Here is a 23584-nt window from a genome sequence, read left to right as displayed (position 1 = left end):
TTTTAAGAGAAAATAAAACTTTTGATAGAGTAGAAGTCCTGCATTCTCTTGCTAACCCCACTCCTCTGCTCTCCCCAGAGATAACAATTATGAATTGGTGCATAATTTTCCAACCAATCTGTGTTTTAAAATCATGTATTATGTGTACATTCATGTGCACTTGTGTTGTAAAATGTTAATCATATAATTCTGTACATATTTTTTGGTTACTTGCCCTTTACACTTGACATTTTTTTGAGAATTCTCTGTGTTAATGCATATTAATCTGAACCATTCATTCCAGCTGCTGTGTAGTATTCCATTCTGTGAATACCACCTTTCAAATTTTTATCAGTTTTCCTAATGATGGACAGTGGGTATTACAGACTTTGCCCTCTGTTGTTAACATTGTGGCATAAAGTGTTTCTCTCACCTTGTAGACAAGGTCCTAATTCCATTATAACATTTCTTGTCTTTTAATCTTATATATTTGGATTTTGTCTATTTCTATCATAATCTGAAATATTTGTTCAGATTAGTGACATAAAAAAGTAATGACAGCTGGTACGGTGGCCATGCCTGTAATCCCAGCTATTTGGGAGCCTGAGGCAGGAGGATTGCAAGTTGGAGGCCAGCCTCAGCAATTTGGTGAGACCCTGTCTCAAAATTAAAAAATAAAAAGGACTGGGGATGTAGGTCAGTGGTAGAGCACCCTGGATTAAATCCCCAGCACCACCCCCACCACCACAAGAGAAAACAGCACATAGTATGCACACACACATGCACACACATGCACACGCTCATGCAGCAATAAGAAAACTCCCAACAGTCCCGAATCTAACTTTATGGTTCCTTTCAGTTCCTATATGTTGTTATTGACTATTTCTAGCAGGTGTAGATTGATTTGCTTTTAAGTAGTTGGTGACTCTGTTGCAGGATATTTTGGCAATTATTCCATTAAACTCATTAAGTTAGTGCTTATTCCCCTTTGCTGATCTATTTTGTATAGTTGATTATTTTTGCTTCAGTCTTCGTATTTTGGATCTGACTACAAAATCCTTTGCTGTGGATGATGTCTGAAGTTGTTCCAGGTCACTCTCTTCAGCCATTGGTTTGGTCAGGAAGGAATTTTCTTTCGTTGCCTTATATTTCTAGGGGTAATTGTATTGATCGAGTGGTCACGTAGCTAGACAGGTTAAGTGAGACTCGATGTTCTTACTCCTCCGATGGTGACGTCACTCCGTTCTCCAGAGCACAACCTGGGCTCGACCAGCACACTTAAGACTAAGGCTCTAAAGCCTGGGGATGCTCAAGAGGGAGGTGAACCCCAGATTAGCCCCAGGAGCCTGATGTGCCCAATGCAGCCCCCTACAGTGGCTGGGCGTCCACCTGCCCGTGCTGCCGGCTCCCACCCACCTCCAGCCCCGTGCTCCCAGGAGTAGGGGCGCGAAGGAGGGCTGGAGGTCAGGTGGTGAGGCCTGGTCGCCGGGGCTCTCCAGGAAGGACGCGGGTCTCGGGCTTGCAGGGTGTTCACGGCCCTCCAAGGAGGACTTCTCCCTGCGTCACCGACCTTGGAGGTTCTGTGTCCGCCTCTGTCAGGGCAGCTGGATTCCTGCACAGGCGCTGGGGAGCGTGCACAGGTGGGGGTCGGCACGTCCATCACTCACACTTATCAGGAAACCACTGTGTGCCTGACACTGAGAGCTCCACAGCGGTTCTTCAGCCCTCTTGAGACAGTGACGAGAAGAGAGGGTGAGTGGCTTGTCGAACAGAGTCACTCAGGGTCCTGTGAGGTTGTACAAGAATTCCCGTGGCCGATAAGAACCTCTCCAAGGGGCTGCAGTCCTGCGGGATAGTTGCAGTTGTTATTGACTCTAAGTTAGAGGGAGAGCAAGAGCGAGGGGGGGGGGGAAGAGGGAGAGAAGGAACCTGGGAGTGCACAGAGGGATGAGAGAGAGGGAGAGAGGGAGGGACGGAGGGAGGGAGGGGGGCCTGCTAGTGCACAGAGGGATGCAAGGGAAGGTGCTCCGTATCCCCCAGTGAGGGCTGTAAATTCTTCCTGTCCCTGAAGCAGCATGCTTCGAAGGCAGGGCTGGAGGGGATGACCCCAGGTTAATTTACGTCCCACTGAGGTTTTATGATGCCTGGCTTCCTCCCCTGCATTCCAGCCTCTGCAAAGGCATGGCCTGGGGACACATGGGGACACAGTCTCTCCTGATCATGTCCCCACCGTGCAGTGGCTGTTCCTTGCTCGGAATTTGGGTGCCTGGACCTCACGTAGAGACGGGTGTGGGCCCCGCGGCTTCCCAGGCTTGTCCCTTTGTGCATTTCCCCACGTTGGGCCGTCCTCACGGCAGAAGGCAGAGCTGCGTCGAGCCCTTCGGGAGCCCCTGGTCCGACGGTCCCTTTTCCTCTCACCAGGCCATCTTCGAGGTCATCTCCTCTGAGCACTCATACCTACTCAGCTTGGAGATCTTGATCCGAATGTTTAAGAATTCTAAAGAACTGAGCGACACGATGACCAAGACCGAGAGGCACCACCTCTTCTCCAACATCACGGACGTGTGTGAGGCCAGCAAAAAGTGAGTGTGCCCCAGGCGCTGCTGCACCAGGCGCGGCCTCCTGTGGCCGCCGTGTGTCCCCTGTCAGCCCAGCGTCCCTTCCCTAGGCTTCTGTGTCCCCGGAATGAGTCTGAAGCTGTGTTTCCAGTGGCTGGGGGGAGACAGTCACAGGGCACAGCTGCCCAGGTCCCTTCATCCCCTCCCCCACACCCCTTCCTCTGCCCCTTCTGATCACATCAGCAGGTCGTGGCTCTGTGCCGTCTGTGCCACTTGTATTTTAAAATAGAGACCAGCCAATTAATTTTCAGGCTCTCGAAACTCGCATTTAACAGGTCTTGAGAGTTTTCCATATTTCCTTATCCTTTCTCTTTGCTTGAACATTTCCGTGTGTACAGAGAGTGTTTTACTTAGAACTACTTCGGTATTTAACCCCAGAACATTTTCTTGCACAGTCAGTGTTATGACGACACCCATCATTGCTCTTTTTTATCATTTATTATTCTGGGAGTTTTTGGTGCATAAATACTAGATTCACATGTTTTAAAAATCTGTCATACAAAAGGTCTTCCCATCAAAATGTTCTTCCTGGACTGCTGTTCCCTGGCCACCTGAGAGACCAGAAGAGCACACTCTTTTCTTTAGAAATCACTGAGGATCCTGTTGTGAGATGAATTTTGCCTTGTGTTTGCTGAAATCATAGCACGTTGGAAACAGTGTTCTGCTCCTTGCTTTTTTCACCTGCATCTTGGAGATCATTACGTGTCAACATAAGAATTCCTTCCTTAACTTCCACCCTCCTCCTGTCCATGTTTTGTGCTGAGGAGACCAGGCCGTGGGTCCTGCACCTCTTCCCAGGGTGTCAGATCCTCGATTCCCTAGTGGTCGCACTATTGTTAGTTAATTTATCATCTAATTCAGTGTTGGTGTTTTCTGATTTATAGCTCCTTATTCATTTACTAGCTGGAATATTTCTGTAAAGCACAATGGACTTCCGTCTACTAATGTCCACAGGGGGGACGTTCACGTCACGTATGCATTGTTGCTGGCCACTTGCATCTGAGCGATCTTGGACCGTGTTCTTGCTGCTGGGAGCTTCGGAAGCTGCAGGATCGTGTTTTACCTTCTTTCCTCTGGCTGGGACTTGGCCGACCTCCCTGGTGTCTGTTGTGAAGTGGATTTTTAAGGCCTCCGAGTGCTCAGTGCTGAGCGGTTTTCCGCTGTTTGTGCTGAGCGGAAAAATTCCCAAATTAACAAAACGAGAAGTATTCAGAGTGAATCACAGGTACCCCAGCTCACCAAAACAAATATATCAGATATGTACACATTTTTTTAATATATCAATTATACCTACACATATTCTAAAAAAAAAGAAAAAAAAAAAAGAAGGAAAGAAAAAAGAAGCCCGAGGTCCCCTCCCTGTGCCACCACCATGGGTGTTGCCTGCCTGTGTGGGTGAGAGAGGGGACCAGGGTCTGGTTTTAACATGAGCTTAGACGTTTTCCCTTCTTTCTCACCAATGAAAGCACATTCCACAAACTCTTTTCAAACTTTCTTTTTTTAAAAGACAATATATATGAGAGTTTCCCTTGTGGGGACACCGGCTCCTTCCCAGCAGACATGAGGGTTCCTCAGTGTAGTGTGGGGACAGCTGCTCCTTCCCAGCAGACGTGAGTGTTCCTCAGTGTAGTGTGGGGACAGCTGCTCCTTCCCAGCAGACGTGAGGGTTTCCCAGGTGGAGCGTGGGGACAGCTGCTCCTTCCCAGCAGACGTGAGGGTTCCTCAGTGTAGTGTGGGGACAGCTGCTCCTTCCCAGCAGACGTGAGGGTTCCCCAGGTGTAGCATGGGGACAGCTGCTCCTTCCCAGCAGACGTGAGGGTTCTCCAGGTGTAGCGTGGGGACAGCTGCTCCTTCCCAGCAGACGTGAGGGTTCCTCAGTGTAGTGTGGGGACAGCTGCTCCTTCCCAGCAGACGTGAGGGTTCTCCGGGTGGAGTGTGGGGACAGCTGCTCCTTCCCAGCAGACGTGAGGGTTCCCCAGGTGTAGCGTGGGGACAGCTGCTCCTTCCCAGCAGACGTGAGGGTTCTCCAGGTGTAGCGTGGGGATAGCTGCTCCTTCCCAGCAGACGTGAGGGTTCCTCAGTGTAGCGTGGGGACAGCTGCTCCTTCCCAGCAGACGTGAGGGTTCCCCAGGTGGAGTGTGGGGACAGCTGCTCCTTCCCAGCAGACGTGAGGGTTCCCCAGGTGGAGTGTGGGGACAGCTGCTCCTTTCTAGTAGACATGGGGGTTCCCCAGGTGGAGTGTGGGGACAGCTGCTCCTTCCTAGTAGACATGGGGGTTCCCCAGGTGGAGTGTGCGGACAGCTGCTCCTTCCCAGCAGACGTGAGGGTTCCCCAGGTGGAGTGTGGGGACAGCTGCTCCTTCCCAGCAGACGTGAGGGTTCCCCAGGTGGAGCGTGGGGACAGCTGCTCCTTCCCAGCACACGTGAGGGTTCCTCAGTGTAGTGTGGGGACAGCTGCTCCTTCCCAGCAGACGTGAGGGTTCTCCAGGTGGAGCGTGGGGACAGCTGCTCCTTCCCAGCAGACGTGAGGGTTCCCCAGGTGGAGTGTGGGGACAGCTGCTCCTTCCCAGCAGACGTGAGGGTTCCCCAGGTGGAGTGTGGGGACAGCTGCTCCTTCCCAGCACATGTGAGGGTTCCTCAGTGTAGTGTGGGGACAGCTGCTCCTTCCCAGCAGACGTGAGGGTTCCTCAGTGTAGTGTGGGGACAGCTGCTCCTTCCTAGTAGACATGGGGGTTCCCCAGGTGGAGTGTGGGGACAGCTGCTCCTTCCTAGTAGACGTGAGGGTTCCCCAGGTGGAGTGTGGGGACAGCTGCTCCTTCCCAGCAGACGTGAGGGTTCCCCAGGTGGAGCGTGGGGACCGCTGCTCCTTCCCAGCACACGTGAGGGTTCCCCAGGTGGAGCGTGCGGACAGCTGCTCCTTCCCAGCAGACGTTAGGGTTCCCCAGGTGGAGCGTGGGGACAGCTGCTCCTTCCCAGCACACGTGAGGGTTCCCCAGGTGGAGTGTGGGGACAGCTGCTCCTTCCCAGCAGACGTGAGGGTTCTCCAGGTGGAGCGTGGGGACAGCTGCTCCTTCCTAGTAGACGTGAGGGTTCCCCAGGTGGAGTGTGGGGACAGCTGCTCCTTCCCAGCACACGTGAGGGTTCCCCAGGTGGAGCGTGGGGACAGCTGCTCCTTCCCAGCAGACGTGAGGGTTCTCCAGGTGGAGCGTGGGGACAGCTGCTCCTTCCCAGCAGACGTGAGGGTTCCCCAGGTGGAGTGTGGGTACAGCTGCTCCTTCCCAGCAGACGTGAGGATTCCCCAGGTGGAGCGTGGGGACAGCTGCTCCTTCCTAGTAGATATAAATGTGACTGTTCATTTATTAGTGGGTTGGACTCTAGCCTTCCCTCCCCCTTGTCTGGGCTTAGGATATCTTAGGTCGACTGTTACGAGCAGTCCTACTGTGTGCTCATGTCATTCTGTGTGGTGCCCGTTTTGTCTCTGGGATGGTTTCCTGAACGTGGAGTTGGTAGGTAGAGGTGTGAATGCACATGTGGTTCGTTAGTCATTGCCACTGCCCGCGTCACCGTGGTGCCATATTGCAGGACTCTGGAGGGGACAAGTGCTGCTTGCCCACAGCCCCTCCAGGAGAGAATGCCAGCAGAACTTCTGGTCTCTGCCAACTAATGGGCTAGCAGAATTGAGCTTCTGTTGGTATTTCTCTTACAACCTTTTCCATGTAAATAAGAGCCATCTGAGATACATATTAGTGGTGGTGTTATTTCTCTATGATGTTGAAATTAATTAGAAGTTGAGGAAAGTACTTACATCCCCCAAAAGTGGGAAAGAAGTTTTCTCCCTGCCGAAACCCAAGAATATTTTCTGAGTCTGCTTGAGCATTGTGGATGTGCAAAGTCAGCTTAGCTAATTCCAGGGAATCTTGCTTAACAAGGAGAGGGAAACGAATTCTGCTGCTCAGAAAGGTAGAGGCCAGTACAGGCATCTTGTGCGAGAAGTTGGCAGAATCACTCAGCAAGTAGAAATGAACATAACTGACTCCGTCAGATTCCAAGGTACTCCAGTGCACGGTGGTCCTTAGCTTGGAGGGCGTGTGCCTTCGTTTTTTGGTGATGATCTGAGGTATTTGGTAGGGATGCTTACCATTCCTTGCAAGCTTTGTGTGTCAGCTCTTGGAGCAGAGTGTGCTGGTGCAGCTTGCTGGCCCCGTCTCTTGGTAAGCGGGGCTCTCGGAGTCTGGGGGGAGTAGCAGAGGTGGTGCTGTGTACTCACACGCCGCGTGGCTGTGGGTAGGTCCTGCCGCCTGGCAGTGCCGTGGGTTCGTTTGCCCCAGCATCACGCTGGAGCAGTGCGGGGCACTGAGGCTTCACTGCAGCTATGTGGCCACAAGGTGTGAGGGGTCAGCTCCCCTGTTTTCTCATGGGACCCCTCCTATGCTCAGTCCACCGGTGACTGAAGAGTCAAGCAGCACATGTCAGTGCGAGCTTGTGGGCAGTCAGCATGTGGACGCGTCACTCCCTGTGGGTAAAAGGACAGGGTAGAAAATTCTAGGACTGGGAAGTGTGCAGTAATGGTTTGAGTTACGTACATCTACATAATGAACAATTGTACAACCAACAAAAAGATTTAGAGGAATCTTAACCCATTTTATCCCATCGACCCTGATGTGGAACAGCTATAAAATCTTAAACTGAGAAACAAATATACCACGTGTTTTAGCTTTGAAATAATATTTGAATATGTTTCATGTTCACAGAATTGAAAACGTGGGACTTAGTGGGTTAATAATATGATAGAATTTTCATAGTTCAGATTACAGAGCAGGTCCAAAGAGTGGATTTTAAATCACCGTTAGATTTTAATAATGTGGAAGGTAGTCTATCAAAACAGAGAGGTTGATAGAATTGTGAATCTTTTAAATTTCTTAGTGATTTTCTGTAGTTTCAGCGTATCCAATGCACATCAAGTTCACGTAGAAAAGGAAAAATGGTAAGACGTGGGAGCCAAGGGCCAGCAGGAGGAAGCTGGGGGTCAGGGAGTGAGGGATCAGAGCGGGTCCACCGGAAGGAGTCACCTTGCTTCAACCGTAGATTAAATCGTATCTTAACGTTAATCGTTTATGAAATTCAAATCTTTCATGATTTTAATTAAAAAGCTTTCATGAATGTAGTAGCTTATAGTAAACAGCTGTGGACTGTCTGATTTTCATTTTGAAAATGAAATGCACACAATTAGAGAAGAGGAAGGGATGCGAGAGGGAGGGCGGGAGGGAGGAGGATCCGAGCTGGTCACGGGCCTGCCCCAGCGGTCACGTGGCCCCTTTGACTCTGGCTAACGTCCACTAATAAAAACTCCAGGCTTCTCGGCCTCCGTCAAAGGAGAGAGCGCAAAATACGCTCATCCTGGACAGTTTTCTTTGTTTTCTCTGGAGCCGCAGTTCCAATGGGGCAGCTGCCCCCGTGACGTGTGACTGTCCCAGGTCCCAGGCCGTCGGCTCCTGCCTGCCCCCCTGTGTCCTGGCAGCGCAGCCCTCGTCTGGTCCACCTTGAAGCGCTCCCTTCCCACGGCCTCTGCAGGTTCAGAGCCCGTCCATGCTGCTCTCCTTCTCCTGGGACCTCAGGAGTGACTCTGAGGTGACCCCTGCTTCATGAGCCACCAGGGGAGACTGTCCAGTCCCGAGGAAATGTGAAGGAAGCTCTCTCAGAAGCGTGTGGTGTCGGCGGACAGCGTGGCCGGCTTGGCAGTGCTGCCCGGCCCTCGCAGCCAGGGCTGTCCTGGTTCTGCTCTCGCCTCCTCACAGCACACCGAGTGGATGTGGAGGTCGGAACAGTGGAGGCCAGGCCAGCAGTGTGGTCTGGGCCCCTTGGTAGTGGGCCAGGCTCTTCACTGCTGCCGGTGACCAACACCACCAGGCCCTCCTGTGTGAGTCAACGTGATCTGAAGGCAGGCTGGAGGGGACAGAGCCCTCTCAGATTCCCGCTGGGTTGTTGAGCAGTGGTGTGTCCCTTGCAGGCTCTTCTCCTTATGGTCGGCACAGTGAGCCTCTTACTCCACTAGACTCCTTGGTCCCAGGGCCTGTCAGGTGGCGCCCTCTGTCCCTCAGCTGGAGGCCATCTGGGCCAGGGTGGCTGGTGGACCATCCAGGCCCGTGTGCAGAGGCACCCAGAGCAGGGCCCTTCCCCTGAAATGGGCAAGGTTGGGTCTCCCTGGAGGTCCTGGGCCAAGGCCCCTGGCGAGCATGGGGCCTTTATGTGGCCGAGGAGCTGGTCTCCAGCCTTTGCTGGGGAGCCTCAGCGTTGACAGAGTGGAGCCAGGTAGCTGTTGGAAGGGGCTGGCATGGCAGCGCTGGAGAGAGCAGCCTGGGCTTTGCCATGGAGGGGAGGATGGTGAGACTGGAGGCAGTGGCGGAGGCCGGCCAGTGAACAGGACTCCAGATTCTGAGACTGGGTCTCTTCTGCACCAGGTGGGAAAGGATGGGGGCTCAGCTCGCTCCAGGCCTCTGCCCAGTTGACCACGGTGAGGTTGTTCTGGCCAGGAGGCCAGAGGAGGTTGGGGTGTGGCAGGGGAGGTAGGAAGTCCCTGGGGCTCACCAAGCTCCAGTGACCAGAGCGAGGCACAGATGGCTGGTGAAGGGGGAACATGGGAAGAGAACTCCAGCAGGCCCCGGGGGTTGGGAGAGATCAGATGGGGCGCACTGTTGACGTGGTGGTGGTTTTTACCCCCAGGGCTGTTTGAAAATGCGCTTTTTGGTTCCCCTCCTGACTTGGGGCTCTGCTGGCTTTAGTAGGTGAGGCTGGGGTCCCAGGGTTCTCCAGTTGGTGGCAGTCGCACACAGGAGCCGTCCCCTCTTGAAGTGGGCAGGTGGAGTGGAGCGAAGGCCAGGTCAGGGTTTTGTCGTGGAAGCATCTGAGGAGGCTTGGGTTGGGACAGAAGGACAGGGCCTAGGACGAGAGGCCCTTCCTCCAGCCCCTGGGCTCAGGTGTGCCCGCCTCCCGTTCCCTGGGGCTGGGCCTGCAGCTGTTTGCGTTCTGCCCTCTGTAATAGGTGCAGGAGGCTCGGAGCCTGCTGAGCCTGCCCGCGTGCCGCTCAGGAAGGGCGCTGCTCTTGGGTGAGACGCTTTCACAGTGCATTGCAGGGTCCGCTCTGACACTCCCGCGTTCCCAGAGCAGGACGCTCCCTGGGTGCCCGCTCCCTCCCCTCCTCCCTCTCCCGTTCAGCGCTCTGCTCCCTGGTCTTCCTTCTGGTCATTGCTTTTAGTTGGTGCTTCATGGATCCACATAGGGCTGGGAGTCCCCTGGCATGTGCACGTGTACACAGCGCGGTTAGTCGGCCTCATTCCTCCGTTCCTCCCTCTCCTCTGCCTCCTGCCGCCCCTCACCCCCTTTCTCTGCCCCTCTTGTATTTTCATGGAATTCCCCCCACCCACCCTTTTTTCCTGTTTGTCTGGCTTCCGCATGTGACAGAAAACATTCGACCTTCAACTTTCCAAGTCTGGCCCACTTCACTTAGCCAGATGGTCTCCAGTTCCATCCATTTACCAACAAATGCCATGGTCTTGTTCTTTGTGGCTGAGTAGAACTCCATTGTGTGTGTCCAGCACATCGTCTTGACCCATCTGCCTGTTGAGGGGCACCTGGGCTATAAACATGGATGTGCCTGTGTCTCTGGAGTGTGCTGACTTTAGATCTTTAGGATAAACACCAACGAGCAGGTCGGCTGGGTCATTTGGTGTTCCATTCCTCGTCCTTTGAGGGCCTCCATACTGCCTTCCGGTGTGGTGCACTGGTCTGCAGTCCCACCGCAGTGCACCAGTGTGCCCTTCCCCACGTCCTCGTCGGCTTTCACTGTCACCTTGTTCTTGACGACTGCCTTTCTGACTGGAGGGAGCTGCGATCTTAGTGTGGTTTTGGCTTCCATTTCCTTGACTGCTAGGGATGTTGTGCGTGTTTTGTTTGCTTTGCTGACCATTTGTGTTTCTCTCGAGGAGCGTCTGTTCATTTCTTTTGCCCATTTACTGGTTGGTGTTTGGTGGAGATTTTGAGTTCTTCACTTATTCTGGATGTGGCCCCCCTGTCAGGCGCAGCTGGCTGGGGTCTCCCCCTGCCCTGTGGGCGCTCCCTTCACGCTCTCGATCCCTTTGCCTTGCAGAGTCTGCTCTTCCGCTTGGTGCCATCCCACTTGCTGATTCTCGGTTCTATTCGTTGAGCTCTCCTTCTCTTGGGATGCCAAAGCCAAGTCCTGTAAGTTCAGGGATTGCCAGTGCGGCTTCCGGTCAGTGCCGGGCAGAGCCGTTGACCTCCTGACCTCCTGCCTTCCTCCTGTGCCGGGCTGACTCCTGCTTCTTCAAGTTCACGAACCCGCCTCGATTCCTGATCTGCCTTTTAAGGGCCAGCGATGTCCCGAAAGGCCCCTGGAAATAGGAATGACGTGGCTCCTTCCACTTAGAAACGAGGAGACTTTCTTCCCAGCCAAACACCTCACGCAGCAGATGCTTTGCCTCTTTGCTTAGTTCCCTTTTTTGTGGAGGGTGGGTACCAGGGATTGAGCTCAGGGGCACTTAACCACTGAGCCACATCCCCAGCCCTTTTTATGTTTTATTTTGAGACTGGGTCTAAGTTGCTTAGGGCCTCGTTTCCTTGCTGAGACTGGCTTTGAACTTGGAATCCTCCTGCCTCAGCCTCCAGAGCTGCTGGGATCACAGGCGTGTGCCGCTGCACCGGCTGCTTTTCTGTGTGTGTGTGATTATTCCTTCACAAATATCCGTGTGCTCAGAATAATTTATAGATAATTGCCATATTAGCGTGAAAGACCTACAAGTGTCATTAACCTATATTATTTTGCAACAGGATTTGATCTAATTGCAGTTCTTTTAAAATTTAGGGTGTACCCCTTGTGAAAGATGAATACCATCAGGAAGAGAAACGATCTGTTGCCCAAAACTGAATATCGACTGTGCTGTTCTGTTTAGAAGCTGAGGTCTAGGTGAGGTCTCTGTGTTAGGATGTTTTCTGAGAACGAAATTTAGGTGTCTTTGATATTTTGTAAAATGTCACGTTTCTACCTTCAGTTCTGGGTTTTCATCCCTCTGTCTCAGTGAAGCCACAGTCTTTTGTGCTGTTATTTGTACCTTATAAAAATAGGCGGCTGAGGAACTTCACGAGGTTCTAGTTTTTTTTTTTAATTTTCCATTAAAAATTAAAACATGAGCTTTTCTTTGGGAAGCCACTTGAAGCTTGAATTGTGCTTGTCTTCAGTTTTTGCAGACTAAAATAAAAATATCCTTCAGTGTGCTTTTGTGTCCCGTGGAGCTGAGCTTGTTCCCAACGTGTAATGAGCCGTGGATGCCAGTTCCTGCTTTGTGTGGCAGAGTGAGTGACAGCGTCAAATGGGACCAACACCCGGCACTGCTTCTCCACAAGGTTGTTTTTGCCTGATTTTAACCAGAGTATAGTGAAACGGAAATATCACAAGACATGAAGCGCTGTTCTTAGCGTGCATGCTTTACGAAGTGACTGGATGTTACCAAAAAATGGCATTTTGTGCAAATAATGGCCCAGTGTCTCTGCGTCCTGAAAAAGGCTTTCTATTTGGTCATTAAAATTCTAAGCCTCTCAGTGCACTGACCACATACCAGCCAACCTTCAAAAGTCTTTGATAGAATTAATAAGCCTGTCATCCTTCCTTTCTCATAAAACTGAATTTTAAGAGAGAGCATTCTCCTTTCACCAGGCCAGGGAGCGTGGAGGTGAGGTTGCGGAGCCTGTTTGGGTTTTGCTTGGAGTGTGGCTGCAGACGGTGTTCCCTGGGGGCCGGGCTTGCCCTGCCCCTTCATTTAACAGGCAGACCTTATTCATTCTTCAGCTGGTAGTTCAAAGACGGTGACAGCCAGAAGCTGCTCCCAGTGACTTTCTCTAATGCCGTCTCTGTCCTGAGATGAAGGGTCACGTTCCTTGGAGACCGCTGCAGGCCTTCCACAGCAATGGCTGTCCTGGCCCCTTGCTCAGCCCTGGTCATCTGAACTGAGAGTGAAATAAATCAGTAGAGATGTGTGCCTCACTGCAAGTAGAGAAACAGGGACTGCAGATGTTGTAATAATAGATGTGGCCCCTTCACTTCAGAGGAAAGAAGAGCATTGCAGGGTCTCTGAAGTCTTTGTAAAATTGAGCAAGAGACATTGTCAGTCTGAGATGACTGATTTGAGACCTGCACTTATACGTTTGTTCCCTTTTGAAGTCCCAGGAGAAGTGACCAGAAGGTCAGTACCAAGCTCACAAGGATAAAGAAAACAAGGAGAGGAAACCGAGTGCATGCCTGTGAATGCGGGCCTTGGGAGGCCGAGGCAGGAGGAACACAAATTTGAGGCCAGACTCAGCAACTTGGACCCTGTCTCAAAATAAAATTTGAACAGGGTTGAGGAGGTAGCCCAGTGGCAGAGCACTTGCCTGGCATGTGTGAGGCCCTGCTTTTGATCCCCAACATTGCAAAAAGAAAGAAACAAACAAATAAAAAAAAAAAAAAACAAATATAGCAGCAACAGTTTTTTGGAACCTGGACTTTCAGTAACTATTCCAGGCAATTCCAAGGACATTTGAGTTAAACAGCAGTGAGGAAGACCAACAAATAAGCAGATTTAACTCCCGGAATCTCTGGAAGGCTCAGGAACGGCTGGAGTTGGGGTGAACTCTGACCAGAGGGAAAGTCTGGTGGAGAAGTCATCAGACCCCAGACCCTTCTTTGGCTCTGGGTGCCTGGGCAGCGCCCCTTTCTACCACTAGACCCAGGAACCCAGGCCCACATGGAGGTTGGCGGACCCCAGACAGGCGGCCAGGACAGAACCACGGTGAGGCCTGAGCCTTCTGCTCCTTTGGAACTCAGCTCACCCTTGTCCTCGATCCTTCAGGGGCAATCGGCACTGTATGGCATTGCGTGATTTTTATCAGTGATATTTACATTCAAATACATCGTCATTGTCACCACCATTAAGTTTTATAGACAGCGACAAGCGGAAGTTTACAACACCCTGACGTAAATCCTCAAACTTTAGCCATGTATCCATTTTATATAGAAAGAACTCAAAACACTTAACACAGACACTTTAGAGAAGAAGTAAAATCGATCAACAAATGTATGAAAAAATGTTCTACATCTCTAGCAATTAGAGAAATGCAGATCAAACTAAGATTCTGTCTCACTCCAATCAGAATAGCAGTTGTCAAGAGTACAAGCAACAATAAATGTTGGCGAGGACTTGGGAGAAAGGTTCACTCATACATTGCTGGTGGGACTGCAGATTGGTGCAGCCACTCTGGAAAGCAGTATGGAGATTGCACAGAAAACTTGGAATGGAACCACCATTTGACCCAGCTATCCTACTCATCAGTTTATACCCAAAGGACTTGAAATCAGAATACTAGAGGGATGCAGTCACATCAACGTTCATAGCAGCTCAATTCATAATAGCTAAACTATGGAACCAACCTAGGTGCCCTTCAACAGATGAATGGATAAAGAAACTGCAGTATATATAGACAATGGAATATTTCTCAGCCATAAAGAAGAATAAAATTATGGCATTTGATGGTAAATGGATGCAGCTGGAGAATATCATGCTAAATGAAATAGACCAATCCCAAAAAACCAAAGGCTCTTTCTCTGATATGCTGATGCTAATTCACAATAAGGGGTGGGCTAGGGAGGAAAATAAGTACTTTGGATCAGACAGAGGGGAGCGAAAGGAGGGGAAGAGGCCTGGGCATAGGAATGATAGTAGTGTGACTCAGACACTATGCTGTGTGCACATATGGTTATATGACTGGTATAACTACATCATGCATAGTCAGAAGAATGAGAAGTTATACTCCATTTATGTTTGATGTGTCAAAATGCATTCTACTGTCATGAATAACTAATCAGAACAAACAAAAAACACTAGTAAAAAATGTGACGTTTGGGACAAGTGCTTATTGACTAAATCTTAGCTTCTTCCTCTAAGGGGAGGATGGTCTAGCCCACCTTGCAAGGTGGTTTTGAGAGTGAAAGGAGAGACTGCAGGTCAAGTGCGAGCCCCATGCCAGGTGAGCTCTCCAAAAGCGGTGCTGGGTGCTGTTGCCGTCCTGCTGATCATCTGCGCTGACGCTGCAGTGCCTCTGGGTTTCCCGCTGGGTGACTTCGCTCTGGACACCTCTTAGCCCTGCCAGCATTGATCCAGGGCTGGGTTAGAGAACAGGTTTTCTTTTCAAAGCAGAACTTAGCACCATGGTTTGTGTGAGTTTGTTTTTAAAGGTGGCCGTGGCACAGTCTACAGCATCTTGGCCGGGTCTCTGTGTTGACAGTGGATGAAGTCAGAGCAGTGGGTTCCTGCTCCATCACGGGCAGTGTGGTTTAGTTGTACCCCAGGTGAGAGCTGAAGGCTGAGTCTTTGCTCTCTGTGCCAGCCTGGTGTTTTCCCCGAGAGAGGAGAGAAGAGAGAGAGGAGGAGGGAGAGGGAGGAGGAGGAGAAGGAGGGAGGAGGAGGGGGGAGAGAGAGGAAGATGGGGAGGGAGAGAGGAGGAGGGAGAGAGAGAGAGAGGAAGAGGGGGAGGGAGAGAGGAGGAGGGAGAGAGCGGAGGAGGGAGAGTGAGAGAGGAGGAGGGAGAGAGGAGGAGGGAGAGATAGAGGAGGAGGGAGAGAGAGGGAGAGGTGCTGTGGACAGTGCTTCAGAGCAGGCCTGGGCCTGCCCCACTGCCACCCACTCTGCTGGGTCGCCTGGTCTGTGTGGAGCTGTGGGCCCGCAGCCTGCTCTCTGCCTCTTGGCCAGCCTTGGCAAGCTGCAGGAGCTGTGGGTTCTGAGTTGCCTGGTGGGCTCTGGGCCTGAACGAGGTCCTGGCTGGGGCAGAGGGGCTGTTCCCAGGAGTGGTGCCTACTGCTCTCCGTCTTAGTCTGGAGGGAGCTCCGGGAGAGCCCGGGAGGCTGGCTTGGGCTGCACTTTGGTCTGCATTATGTTCACAGCCGTGGACTCTGAACCCTTGTGTGGATGTGGATTCTGCCAGTTGTGAGCAGAACAAGTAGGACCACACAGTTTTTCTGGCTGATGGAAAAGATCTTAATGTAAACTTTGTGATCCAGCCAAGTTAAATTCTGCACTTACTTCAGCTCACCAAGGGGTGGTTGGTGGGTTGTTCCGAGAGCAAACTGGTGAGCTTCCCTTGCTCTTGGCGCTGCTGCTTCTGCTGTGTGTACTGAGCACTGATTTCCCCAGCACCTGGCTTAATCTTTGATAGCCTGTTGTGAAGTCCCATCCTTTCCCTTTTGCTGGTCAGGGGATCGAGGCCCAAATTAATTATATGAATCTGCTTAAAGTCTTCCGCTTAAGTGGGATCGAAACTAGTGAGTGCTTTGACTCCTCAGAACACACTCATGTAGGCTACTTGTGCAAAAATACACACGTATAGTATTTTTTAAAGTTTTTAATTAATTTATTTTTTGGTGCCAGGGATCGAACCTAGGGGCACTTAACCACTTAGCCACACCCCCATCCCTTTTTATTGTTATTTTGAGACAGGGTTTCACTGTGTTGCCTAGGGCCTCCTAAGTTGCTGAGGCTGGCTTTGAACTTGTGATCCTCCTGCCTGAGCCTCCTGAGCTGCTGGTTCACAAGCGTTCATCAGGGCACCTGGCATAGGTACAGCATTTTAAGTACAGTTTGGAGTCTCGTCTGAAGAAACAGCTTCCGGGTTAGGCCTCTGCTGAGGATGACGTATCCAGAACATCTTTGGGAATTGCTCCCTTTGGTGAACCCACCCAGGGAGCTCAGCAGAGAGAGGTTAGTTTTACTTCCCACAGGAACGTCTTTGACCCCTTAGAATAGAGGGACCTTAAAAGCCAAGCACATCCGGTTTGCTGGGACAGCTCTGTGACTCCTCATGGACATCGCCACCCTGTCCTTCCCTCAGGCACTGTCCCCAACCCCCTGCAAAGGGATGTTGTGTCTCCATCTCAAGCAGCCTCTGCCCGAGCTCTAGGGGTAGACAGATGGTCCCAGAGTTGTCCTGCGGTCCACGTATCAGGATAAAACGACGTCCGAATAACTTCTGTTGAACACTTTGAGGTACTTCTAGGGTGAGCTGAGGAAGCAAAGAAATGTGCGTTTGGAAAATGCTGATTTCATTCAGAGTGTAGTTTTTCCCTTCTTGGTCTGAAAGATCTGAGGTGTCCAAAATAAACTCTTGTAGAAAAATTTTGTAAGTCCCTCTAGGAAGTAAAAGACTTCTTTATCCCTTAGTGGTGATGTAAATACTGAGCAGTCCACATCAGAATTTATTTTAACTGCTTAGAACATCAACTGTGTAAAAGCTGCGGAGATAGAATTTTCTTGATAAATTTTGAAGTCACTTGTCTCTATATTCCCCACAGTCAGGCGAATGCCGCTTTAAATATTAATTCAGTATATTTTTACATGTTCTGTGATTTTTTTAAGGATGTGGATTAAATCATTCAGCTTGTGTTTTTGGATTTTAGAGGTATATTTGTAGAAAAATGTCCCAAAGAACATGTGTACATGATGGATGGTATTTGTTAAAGAATTTAACGGATACTTTATCTGTGCCGTGTTTTCTTTGGATTTTAAAAAAGGCCTCGGGAAATGATTTGGACTTGGAAAAAAATTTGGTGGAAAAGTTCCATGGAAATGTCAAGATTGGCTGAGATTGACCTTGTCACTTGTGGGGGATTCAAACAAAGGTCCCTTTGTAACCAGAAAAGCCGGCTCTGTATCGGGAGTTCATTGGAATTTCTTCTCCAGCAGACGAGGGTGATGTGCGCCACCAGACAGGGCACAATGGCCAGGCTTGTGCTCACCGCTGGGCTTCCCTCCCTCTGTTCCCCGGCATCTCCGGTGTGTGCGATGCACGTCCCCAGGCTCTGCACGGCTGATATCCGGGTGCTGCGTAGATGTTTTCCAGAACACCCTGCTTGGCCCATTCTCGCAGGATGAGATTTTACTTGAGTCCACTCTGTTGAAAGGGGAGCAGAAGTGACGAAGCCATGAAATGACGCCCTTGGATTTTGCTAAGTAAGCATCCCGTTGAAGATCTCGAGGACTGCTGGGCACGGCCGTGCAGCCTGGTATCCCAGCAGTTCAGGAGGCCGAGGCAGGAGGATTGCAGGTTCAAGGCCAGCCTCAGCAACTTAGTGAGGCTGTAAACAACCTAGTGAGACCCTGTCTCAATTAAAAGGGGCTGGGGATGTGGCTCAATGGTTAAGCCCCTCTGGGTTTAATCCCTGGTACCAAAGAAGGAAAGATCTTTAGGAGGACTGGCTTTTAGAGTCCACCCACAGATGTAGCTGTTTTGTCTTCCATTTCTGGAGCATCTGACGCCGTTGCTCAAGTCCTCACTCTGCAGGTTTGACAGTGTGCAGCCCCAGCGAGGCCTTCGCCCGTCCCCTCCTGTTGGTGCCGTCCGCGACCCTGTGTTCAAGTGCCTCCTGGTTGGACCTTCACTCTTCCCCGTTCTCGCCTTTTCTCCCTGACTTCCTGGCCACTACCCAGTTTTCTTGCACAAAACTACTTTTGTGATCAGAATATAATTTTATTGCTTTAGAATAGCAGAATATCTGCTTACCATATATTGATGAATTTAAAAATCAAGATGCTATTTTATTAATACTTCTGAGAGCGCACAGTAGGTGGTTTTCTGTTACTCGTGAGACGTCCTTTCCAAGAGAGGGAGGAAAATGTGTGGTCACCTAGACCCAAAGCACTCTCGCCAGCACGCTGTGCTCTGGAGCAGAACAGTCCTCTGGACTCTGCAGTTGGAAATGCAGATGTTGGAGCCAGAGACTCTCCTGCTTGCCTTTGCCTGTTGATCTCAGGTGGTCTGAGCCTGTGCTGATTCCCAGCTTTGAAGACTAGTGTTCAGGGAGCGGGTTCCTCGTGCCTGAGAAAGGAACAGGAGTCTCTGTCTGTCCTCGGCAGGTCACTTCCTCTCTGCGTGTCAGCTGCTGAGCGAGTTTTCCAGCAGTGTGGAACTGATGTTCCCTGGGATCACTGAGGCGTCTAAGACAGGACCCTGGGGTCCTCACTTGCTGCAGGCCTCCACCTGCCCCAGGGAGTTGCTTCTCCCTTCCGGCCTTTTCTTCCCTCTGGAATGCGGTTCTGACCAGGGGCAGGCCTTGCAGACTACCTGAGGCTCAGAAGTCCAGCTTAAATCCAGGTCCCACAGGCGGAAGCCTCGGATGGTACGAGGATAGATAGCGGGTGTGCGCGCCGTGGGCGTTTTTATTCTTACTGAGGAAAGACTGTGTAAAGGAAGCAAATATCTAAATAACCTGTGTGTGGGGGATGCGTGTGAGCGGGGGTCGAGGAGGGACGCCCAGGCTCCAAGGCAGCTGGAGCAGGGCCTCGCCAGCCGAGCTGCTGTGTCCTTGGCACTTGCCTCAGAGGAAGTGTGGCAGAACGTCTTGCTAATTTTTGTGAATCTATTTCTCTGAAAAAGCCGGGCATTGAGTTGTGGGCACAGTATGGCGTGGCACCAGTTTGGATTGTCCAGCACGGTGCTTGGTTCATCGCAAACCCACTTTTCCTGGTGAGCTGCGTGCGCCCTGGCGGGGACAGGTCAGCGTTGTCTGCGTGCAGGATGCCGCCATGTGTCAAGATCCCAGAGGGTGGCCGATGGCGGAGAGGTCCGCCCACCCCACTTAGGGAATCCTGCCTGGGTGCGCAGTGTCCAGAGATGTCGCCTGCATGTCCAGGCTGCGTGCTGACCTGACCGTGGTCCACTGCACGTGCTGTCACTCACCACTACCTGTTTTCTCAGCAGAATTTCCATGAAGAGTACGCCGGGCACCCTCGTCTCCCTCTTCCTTTGCTCCCTCCCCGGGCAGGCCCACCCTCTCGCCATCCAGCGCCTTCTCTCTGGAACCCTCAGAATCGCTGCCGCAAAGTTTGTTTTCTTAAGGGGATGGCCAGTTTTCTGAGTATGGAATTGTTTGAACATTATATCTTATTCTTTGATAAAATATTTTAAGTTGAGTTTTGTTTATGGATCATTTATGGAGCCCCTGCTGTGTACCAGGCACAGGAAACAGAACATCAACAGGACCAGCCATGCCCCACCCTTGTGATTTGGTGGGGTAAAGTCGCGGGGCAGGCACCTCTAAAATGCAACCAGTGCCTGGTCCAGGGGCCCAGGGAAGTTGCCCTGTCATGCCCCTCACTTCCTCTTCTTTCTTTCCTCCCTTTGTAGATTAATGTGAGAAGATTAATGGCCTTAGCTCTGTTTAGAAATGCCAGGCGAGGCACACGCTGTTAGCTATTTTATATTTGCAAATAACCATTAAATGGGCAACTGGGATCTGTGGACCCCACATTCCTGTAGTACAACTAAATCGATTATCTAGGTTCACTGTGAATATTTTCATTTAAAGAAAAACAGGTCCCGAGCTGGGCACGGTGGCGCATGCCTGTAATCCCAGTGGCTAGGGAGGCTGAGGCAGGAGGATTTCGAGTTCAAAGCCAGCCTCAGCAAAAATGAAGCACTAAGCAACTCAGAGAGACCCTGTCTCTAAATAAAATACCAAATAGGGCTGGAGACGTGACCCAGTGCCCCTGAGTTCAATCCCTGGGACCCGCCCAACTCTGCAAAAAAAGAAAGAAAAGCAGGTCCTGGATTATGTCACAACATGCCTCTGGTTCGAAGGCATTATTCTTCAGTTTCCTTGCTGTGCACAGGTTATGCTCTGGAGCATTTGGTACAGGCGATTCATCTAGCTTGAGGAAGAGTCCGATGGCTGCTTAGGTTCACTAGAATCTCCAGGACATCAAGTCCGCAGGTAGCCTTCAGGTTGTCGGACTTTCTGCAGCTCGTGCTTGCTGTTCTGCTTCACACCCTCCAGCTCCCTGATGGAAAGAGGAAGTGGAAGTTCTAAGGCCCGCCAGCTGTGGGTCCCCTCCATCTTTGGCTGGACTCGATAGCACCCCTGCTGTTCACACGTCCCTGCAGGGTTCTGGTGTGCCTGAGCCGCTGCTCCTGGCTCTGATTCACGTCCCAGGTCCCAGGTCCCAGGTCCCAGCGAGCGGAGGCAGCTCCCGCGCCTGCCCTGCCGCTCCCCACTCATGCTGCAAGCAGGCGTCCTCTTCACGACCATCGAGTGCCACGCTTTCTGTGCTTTGCGTTTCGGTGGAGATTCTGCCCTTTAGAGTGGTCCCCCAGCACCGGGCTGAGGTGCTGTGGAGTCTCCCAGGTGCAGGAAGGTTGGGCGGTGCTGCACAGAGGGAGTACAGGTGCCAGCCGCCCACGGTGCTATCCTGGGTGGTAGTTCCAAGGCTGAGGTGCCGTGCTCACGAGGACTGTCTCACAGCATCAAGATGACATGTCTGTGACAGGGTGTGGCACGTTGACCCGTTGATGGGAATGCTGTTGGAGGCCCCTGGGAGCCCAGCCCTGGGTTTCCAGCAGGAGAGAGGTGCTGTCCAGGGTCCCCCAGCTGGCATGTGCCCACGTTCACAGCACCTGGCTACCATGGATGATGAATATCAGCATCACACATGGTCGGGACTCGGCCCCGTGCTACCTCCAGGCCGCTCTGTTTCTCTGTTATGCCCTAAGGTGCAGCAGGAAGATTTAGTTTAGATGTAAGGACAAAATGACCTTGTAATGAAGTCACTACAGCTGGGAAAACCCGTAGTTACACTTGAATTGTACATCGAGTGTCGCCAAGATAGGGGCTTGTAGGACTTGCTGGGAGGGGCTTTGCTGACAGTGGAGGGTGGTCACTGAGGGTCACCCATCTCTGCTGTCCCCACCGCATGTGACCTGGGCGAGCTCATCTTGCTGCCCTAGGGCCCCAGGGTGCAAAGGGAGAGGGGTCGGACCTGCTTCTATGGGCCTTGGTGGAGGTGAAGCTGGTTGGCACGGGTGGTTAGGAGCCCGTCCGCGCCAGGTTTCACACCCGTGGGCAGACGAGCGTCTGAGTAGCTAAGGCTTTCCTGCAGCTCGCTGCCAGGGTGGCGCGTCAGCCAGCGCCATCAGCACGTGACCATACCTCCAGAGGTCCATCAGGGACGCTCCCCGCAGCCCCCTTCCTGCCCCTGCAGATCCCCCGGTCACCCCCTTGGACTTTGCCAGCTTGGTTTCAGTAATAGGACTTAGCTGCTGATATGGATAATTGTGGCTCAGATCATGAATATAAATCTACAAGATTCCTTTGCTGATTGTAATTCACCAAGACCACACTGAGAATTTGAGGAGATGGCTGGGCATGATTTTTCTTCCCCTTACTCCTTCTGTAACTGAACCATAAAAGTTTCTGATTAATTTACAGTTCTTAGGAGATATCAGTTCTTGCAATTTGCAAACTCTAAAGCCTTTATAATCAAAGACAAACATTTCACAGCCACACATTTGTCAAAATTTGATGGTAATTGCAGCCATTCATTTTTCCTCACAGTTCAAATACTATTTTGCAGGTTAACAAAACTTTACATTCTGTGGCTTCTCTTTCCATATTAACATGATACGTTTCAGAGTGTGGGACAGATTGATTGATGTGCATATGAAACTACTTCAGATAAACAGTGACTTGCCTTTCTTAGCAACTGACTGAAAACCAGAGGTTATAGAGGGTCCCCTGCACACACACACGGGCTTGTAGGTTTCTGACAAGAAAAAGCAACTTGAATCCATCCCTAACACTCAGTTGCTTCTACGTAAAATGTAAATTTGGGGGGTTGAAATAGATTTCAGTACCATTTTGGGCTGCAGTGGGATTTGTCTCAGGTGACCCTTAAGCGCCTTGTGATTTGATGATGATAATAAAGCAACACCCACCACCACGTATCTGACCGGTGTGCCAGACAGCGCACCAGGTGGGTCAGTGCTTTGCTGTTTGATCCCTGCCCCAGTGTATGCAAGAGATGGCCTTTCGTTTTAGCAGACGAGAAGGAGGTTAAGTAAGCTGTACCCAGGTGCCGAGTTCTCCGATGCCTGGTGGTAAGCCAGACCTCAGTGGCAGATCTGACTCCAGAGCCTTCTGCAGGAGACACTCAGTGGGGGTCCTGTGGCCTGGGGGTGGGATGGGCGTGGGTCCTTGTGAATGTTGGCCACTAGGCACTGTGGTGAGAGGCAGGTCCAGCCACTTTGGCCGTAGTGGTGCAAGTGAAAACTCAGTATTGCCAGATCTTCTGAGTTTGGGGAAAACTTGGGGGGCCTGGACACGTGGGGTGCTCTCACTTTTTAAATGTTGGGAACTGACTCAGATTTTAAACGCGGCACGTCTGCCGCATTAGCCCCTTTGCGTGCTCAGCCACCTGTGAGAGAGCCCGGCCACAGCTGCGGGTTGGTCATTTGGTTTGAATTAGCCTGATTGGGTGGGCGTGGCCTGTGCCTGGGAACAAGGTCACGCTCCACGTTCCCTGGGACCCCTCTACAAACAAGTTGAGCCAGGCTTGGAATGAAGAAAGGAAAATATGTCTTCATATATTAGGGTAAATGCTGTCACCAGATTTTAGGGGAAATTCAGCGAAAAGCTTTCACATACGCCTATCTGTGATAACGCGTAATTGGAGGCATTAACCAAACACAGTTGTACAGCTTTCAGAAATGCAGCCTGCTTAGCTATCCTTCACCCCCCCCATGTTAAAATTAGATGGGCAACTAGTCGAATATTCCTTCTTAGATTTTTTTATATTGGAACAACTAAGGGATCAGATATATTTATCTGTCCACATGAATATTTATATATACTCGATTTTTCTCCTGACTTAAAGGGGTTAAGAAATTTAAGTAGCTCTGGCAAGAAGGTAAGGTAACCACAGAAAACACTGAGAAATGCTTAACGTTAGAAGATCCTTGTAGGAGAGGAACATGCCTGTGTACACACAGGAAAGAAAGGGCAGAGGGGACCATCCCGTGTTGATACTGAAGTGTGCCCTGGGCACCTAGTATGGTTTCCCAGGGGAGGGTCTCCTCTGTCTCTTGTTTTTAGCCTCTACTTTGTTAAAAAATCAAATTTACCAC

The 23584-nt window shown here is 51.1% G+C and overlaps 1 protein-coding gene across 3 annotated transcripts in view; it reads left to right on the top strand.

Annotated features, from left to right (window-relative positions):
* ARHGEF26 (Rho guanine nucleotide exchange factor 26) overlaps positions 1-23584 on the top strand; it is a 109241-nt gene that overhangs the window by 21927 nt on the left and 63730 nt on the right. For all 3 annotated transcript variants that reach the window (XM_079100511.1, XM_079100510.1, XM_079100512.1), the window contains exon 5: positions 2401-2561. In XM_079100511.1, coding sequence (XP_078956637.1) covers positions 2401-2561 — 161 coding nt within the window. The remainder of the gene's footprint in view (positions 1-2400; positions 2562-23584) is intronic.

The sequence above is a fragment of the Sciurus vulgaris genome (assembly GCF_902686455.1).
Source record: "Sciurus vulgaris genome assembly, chromosome: 10".
Lineage (NCBI taxonomy): Eukaryota > Metazoa > Chordata > Mammalia > Rodentia > Sciuridae > Sciurus > Sciurus vulgaris.
The sequence above is the reverse complement of the archived record's forward strand: the minus strand, read 5'-3'. Positions and strand labels throughout refer to the sequence as shown.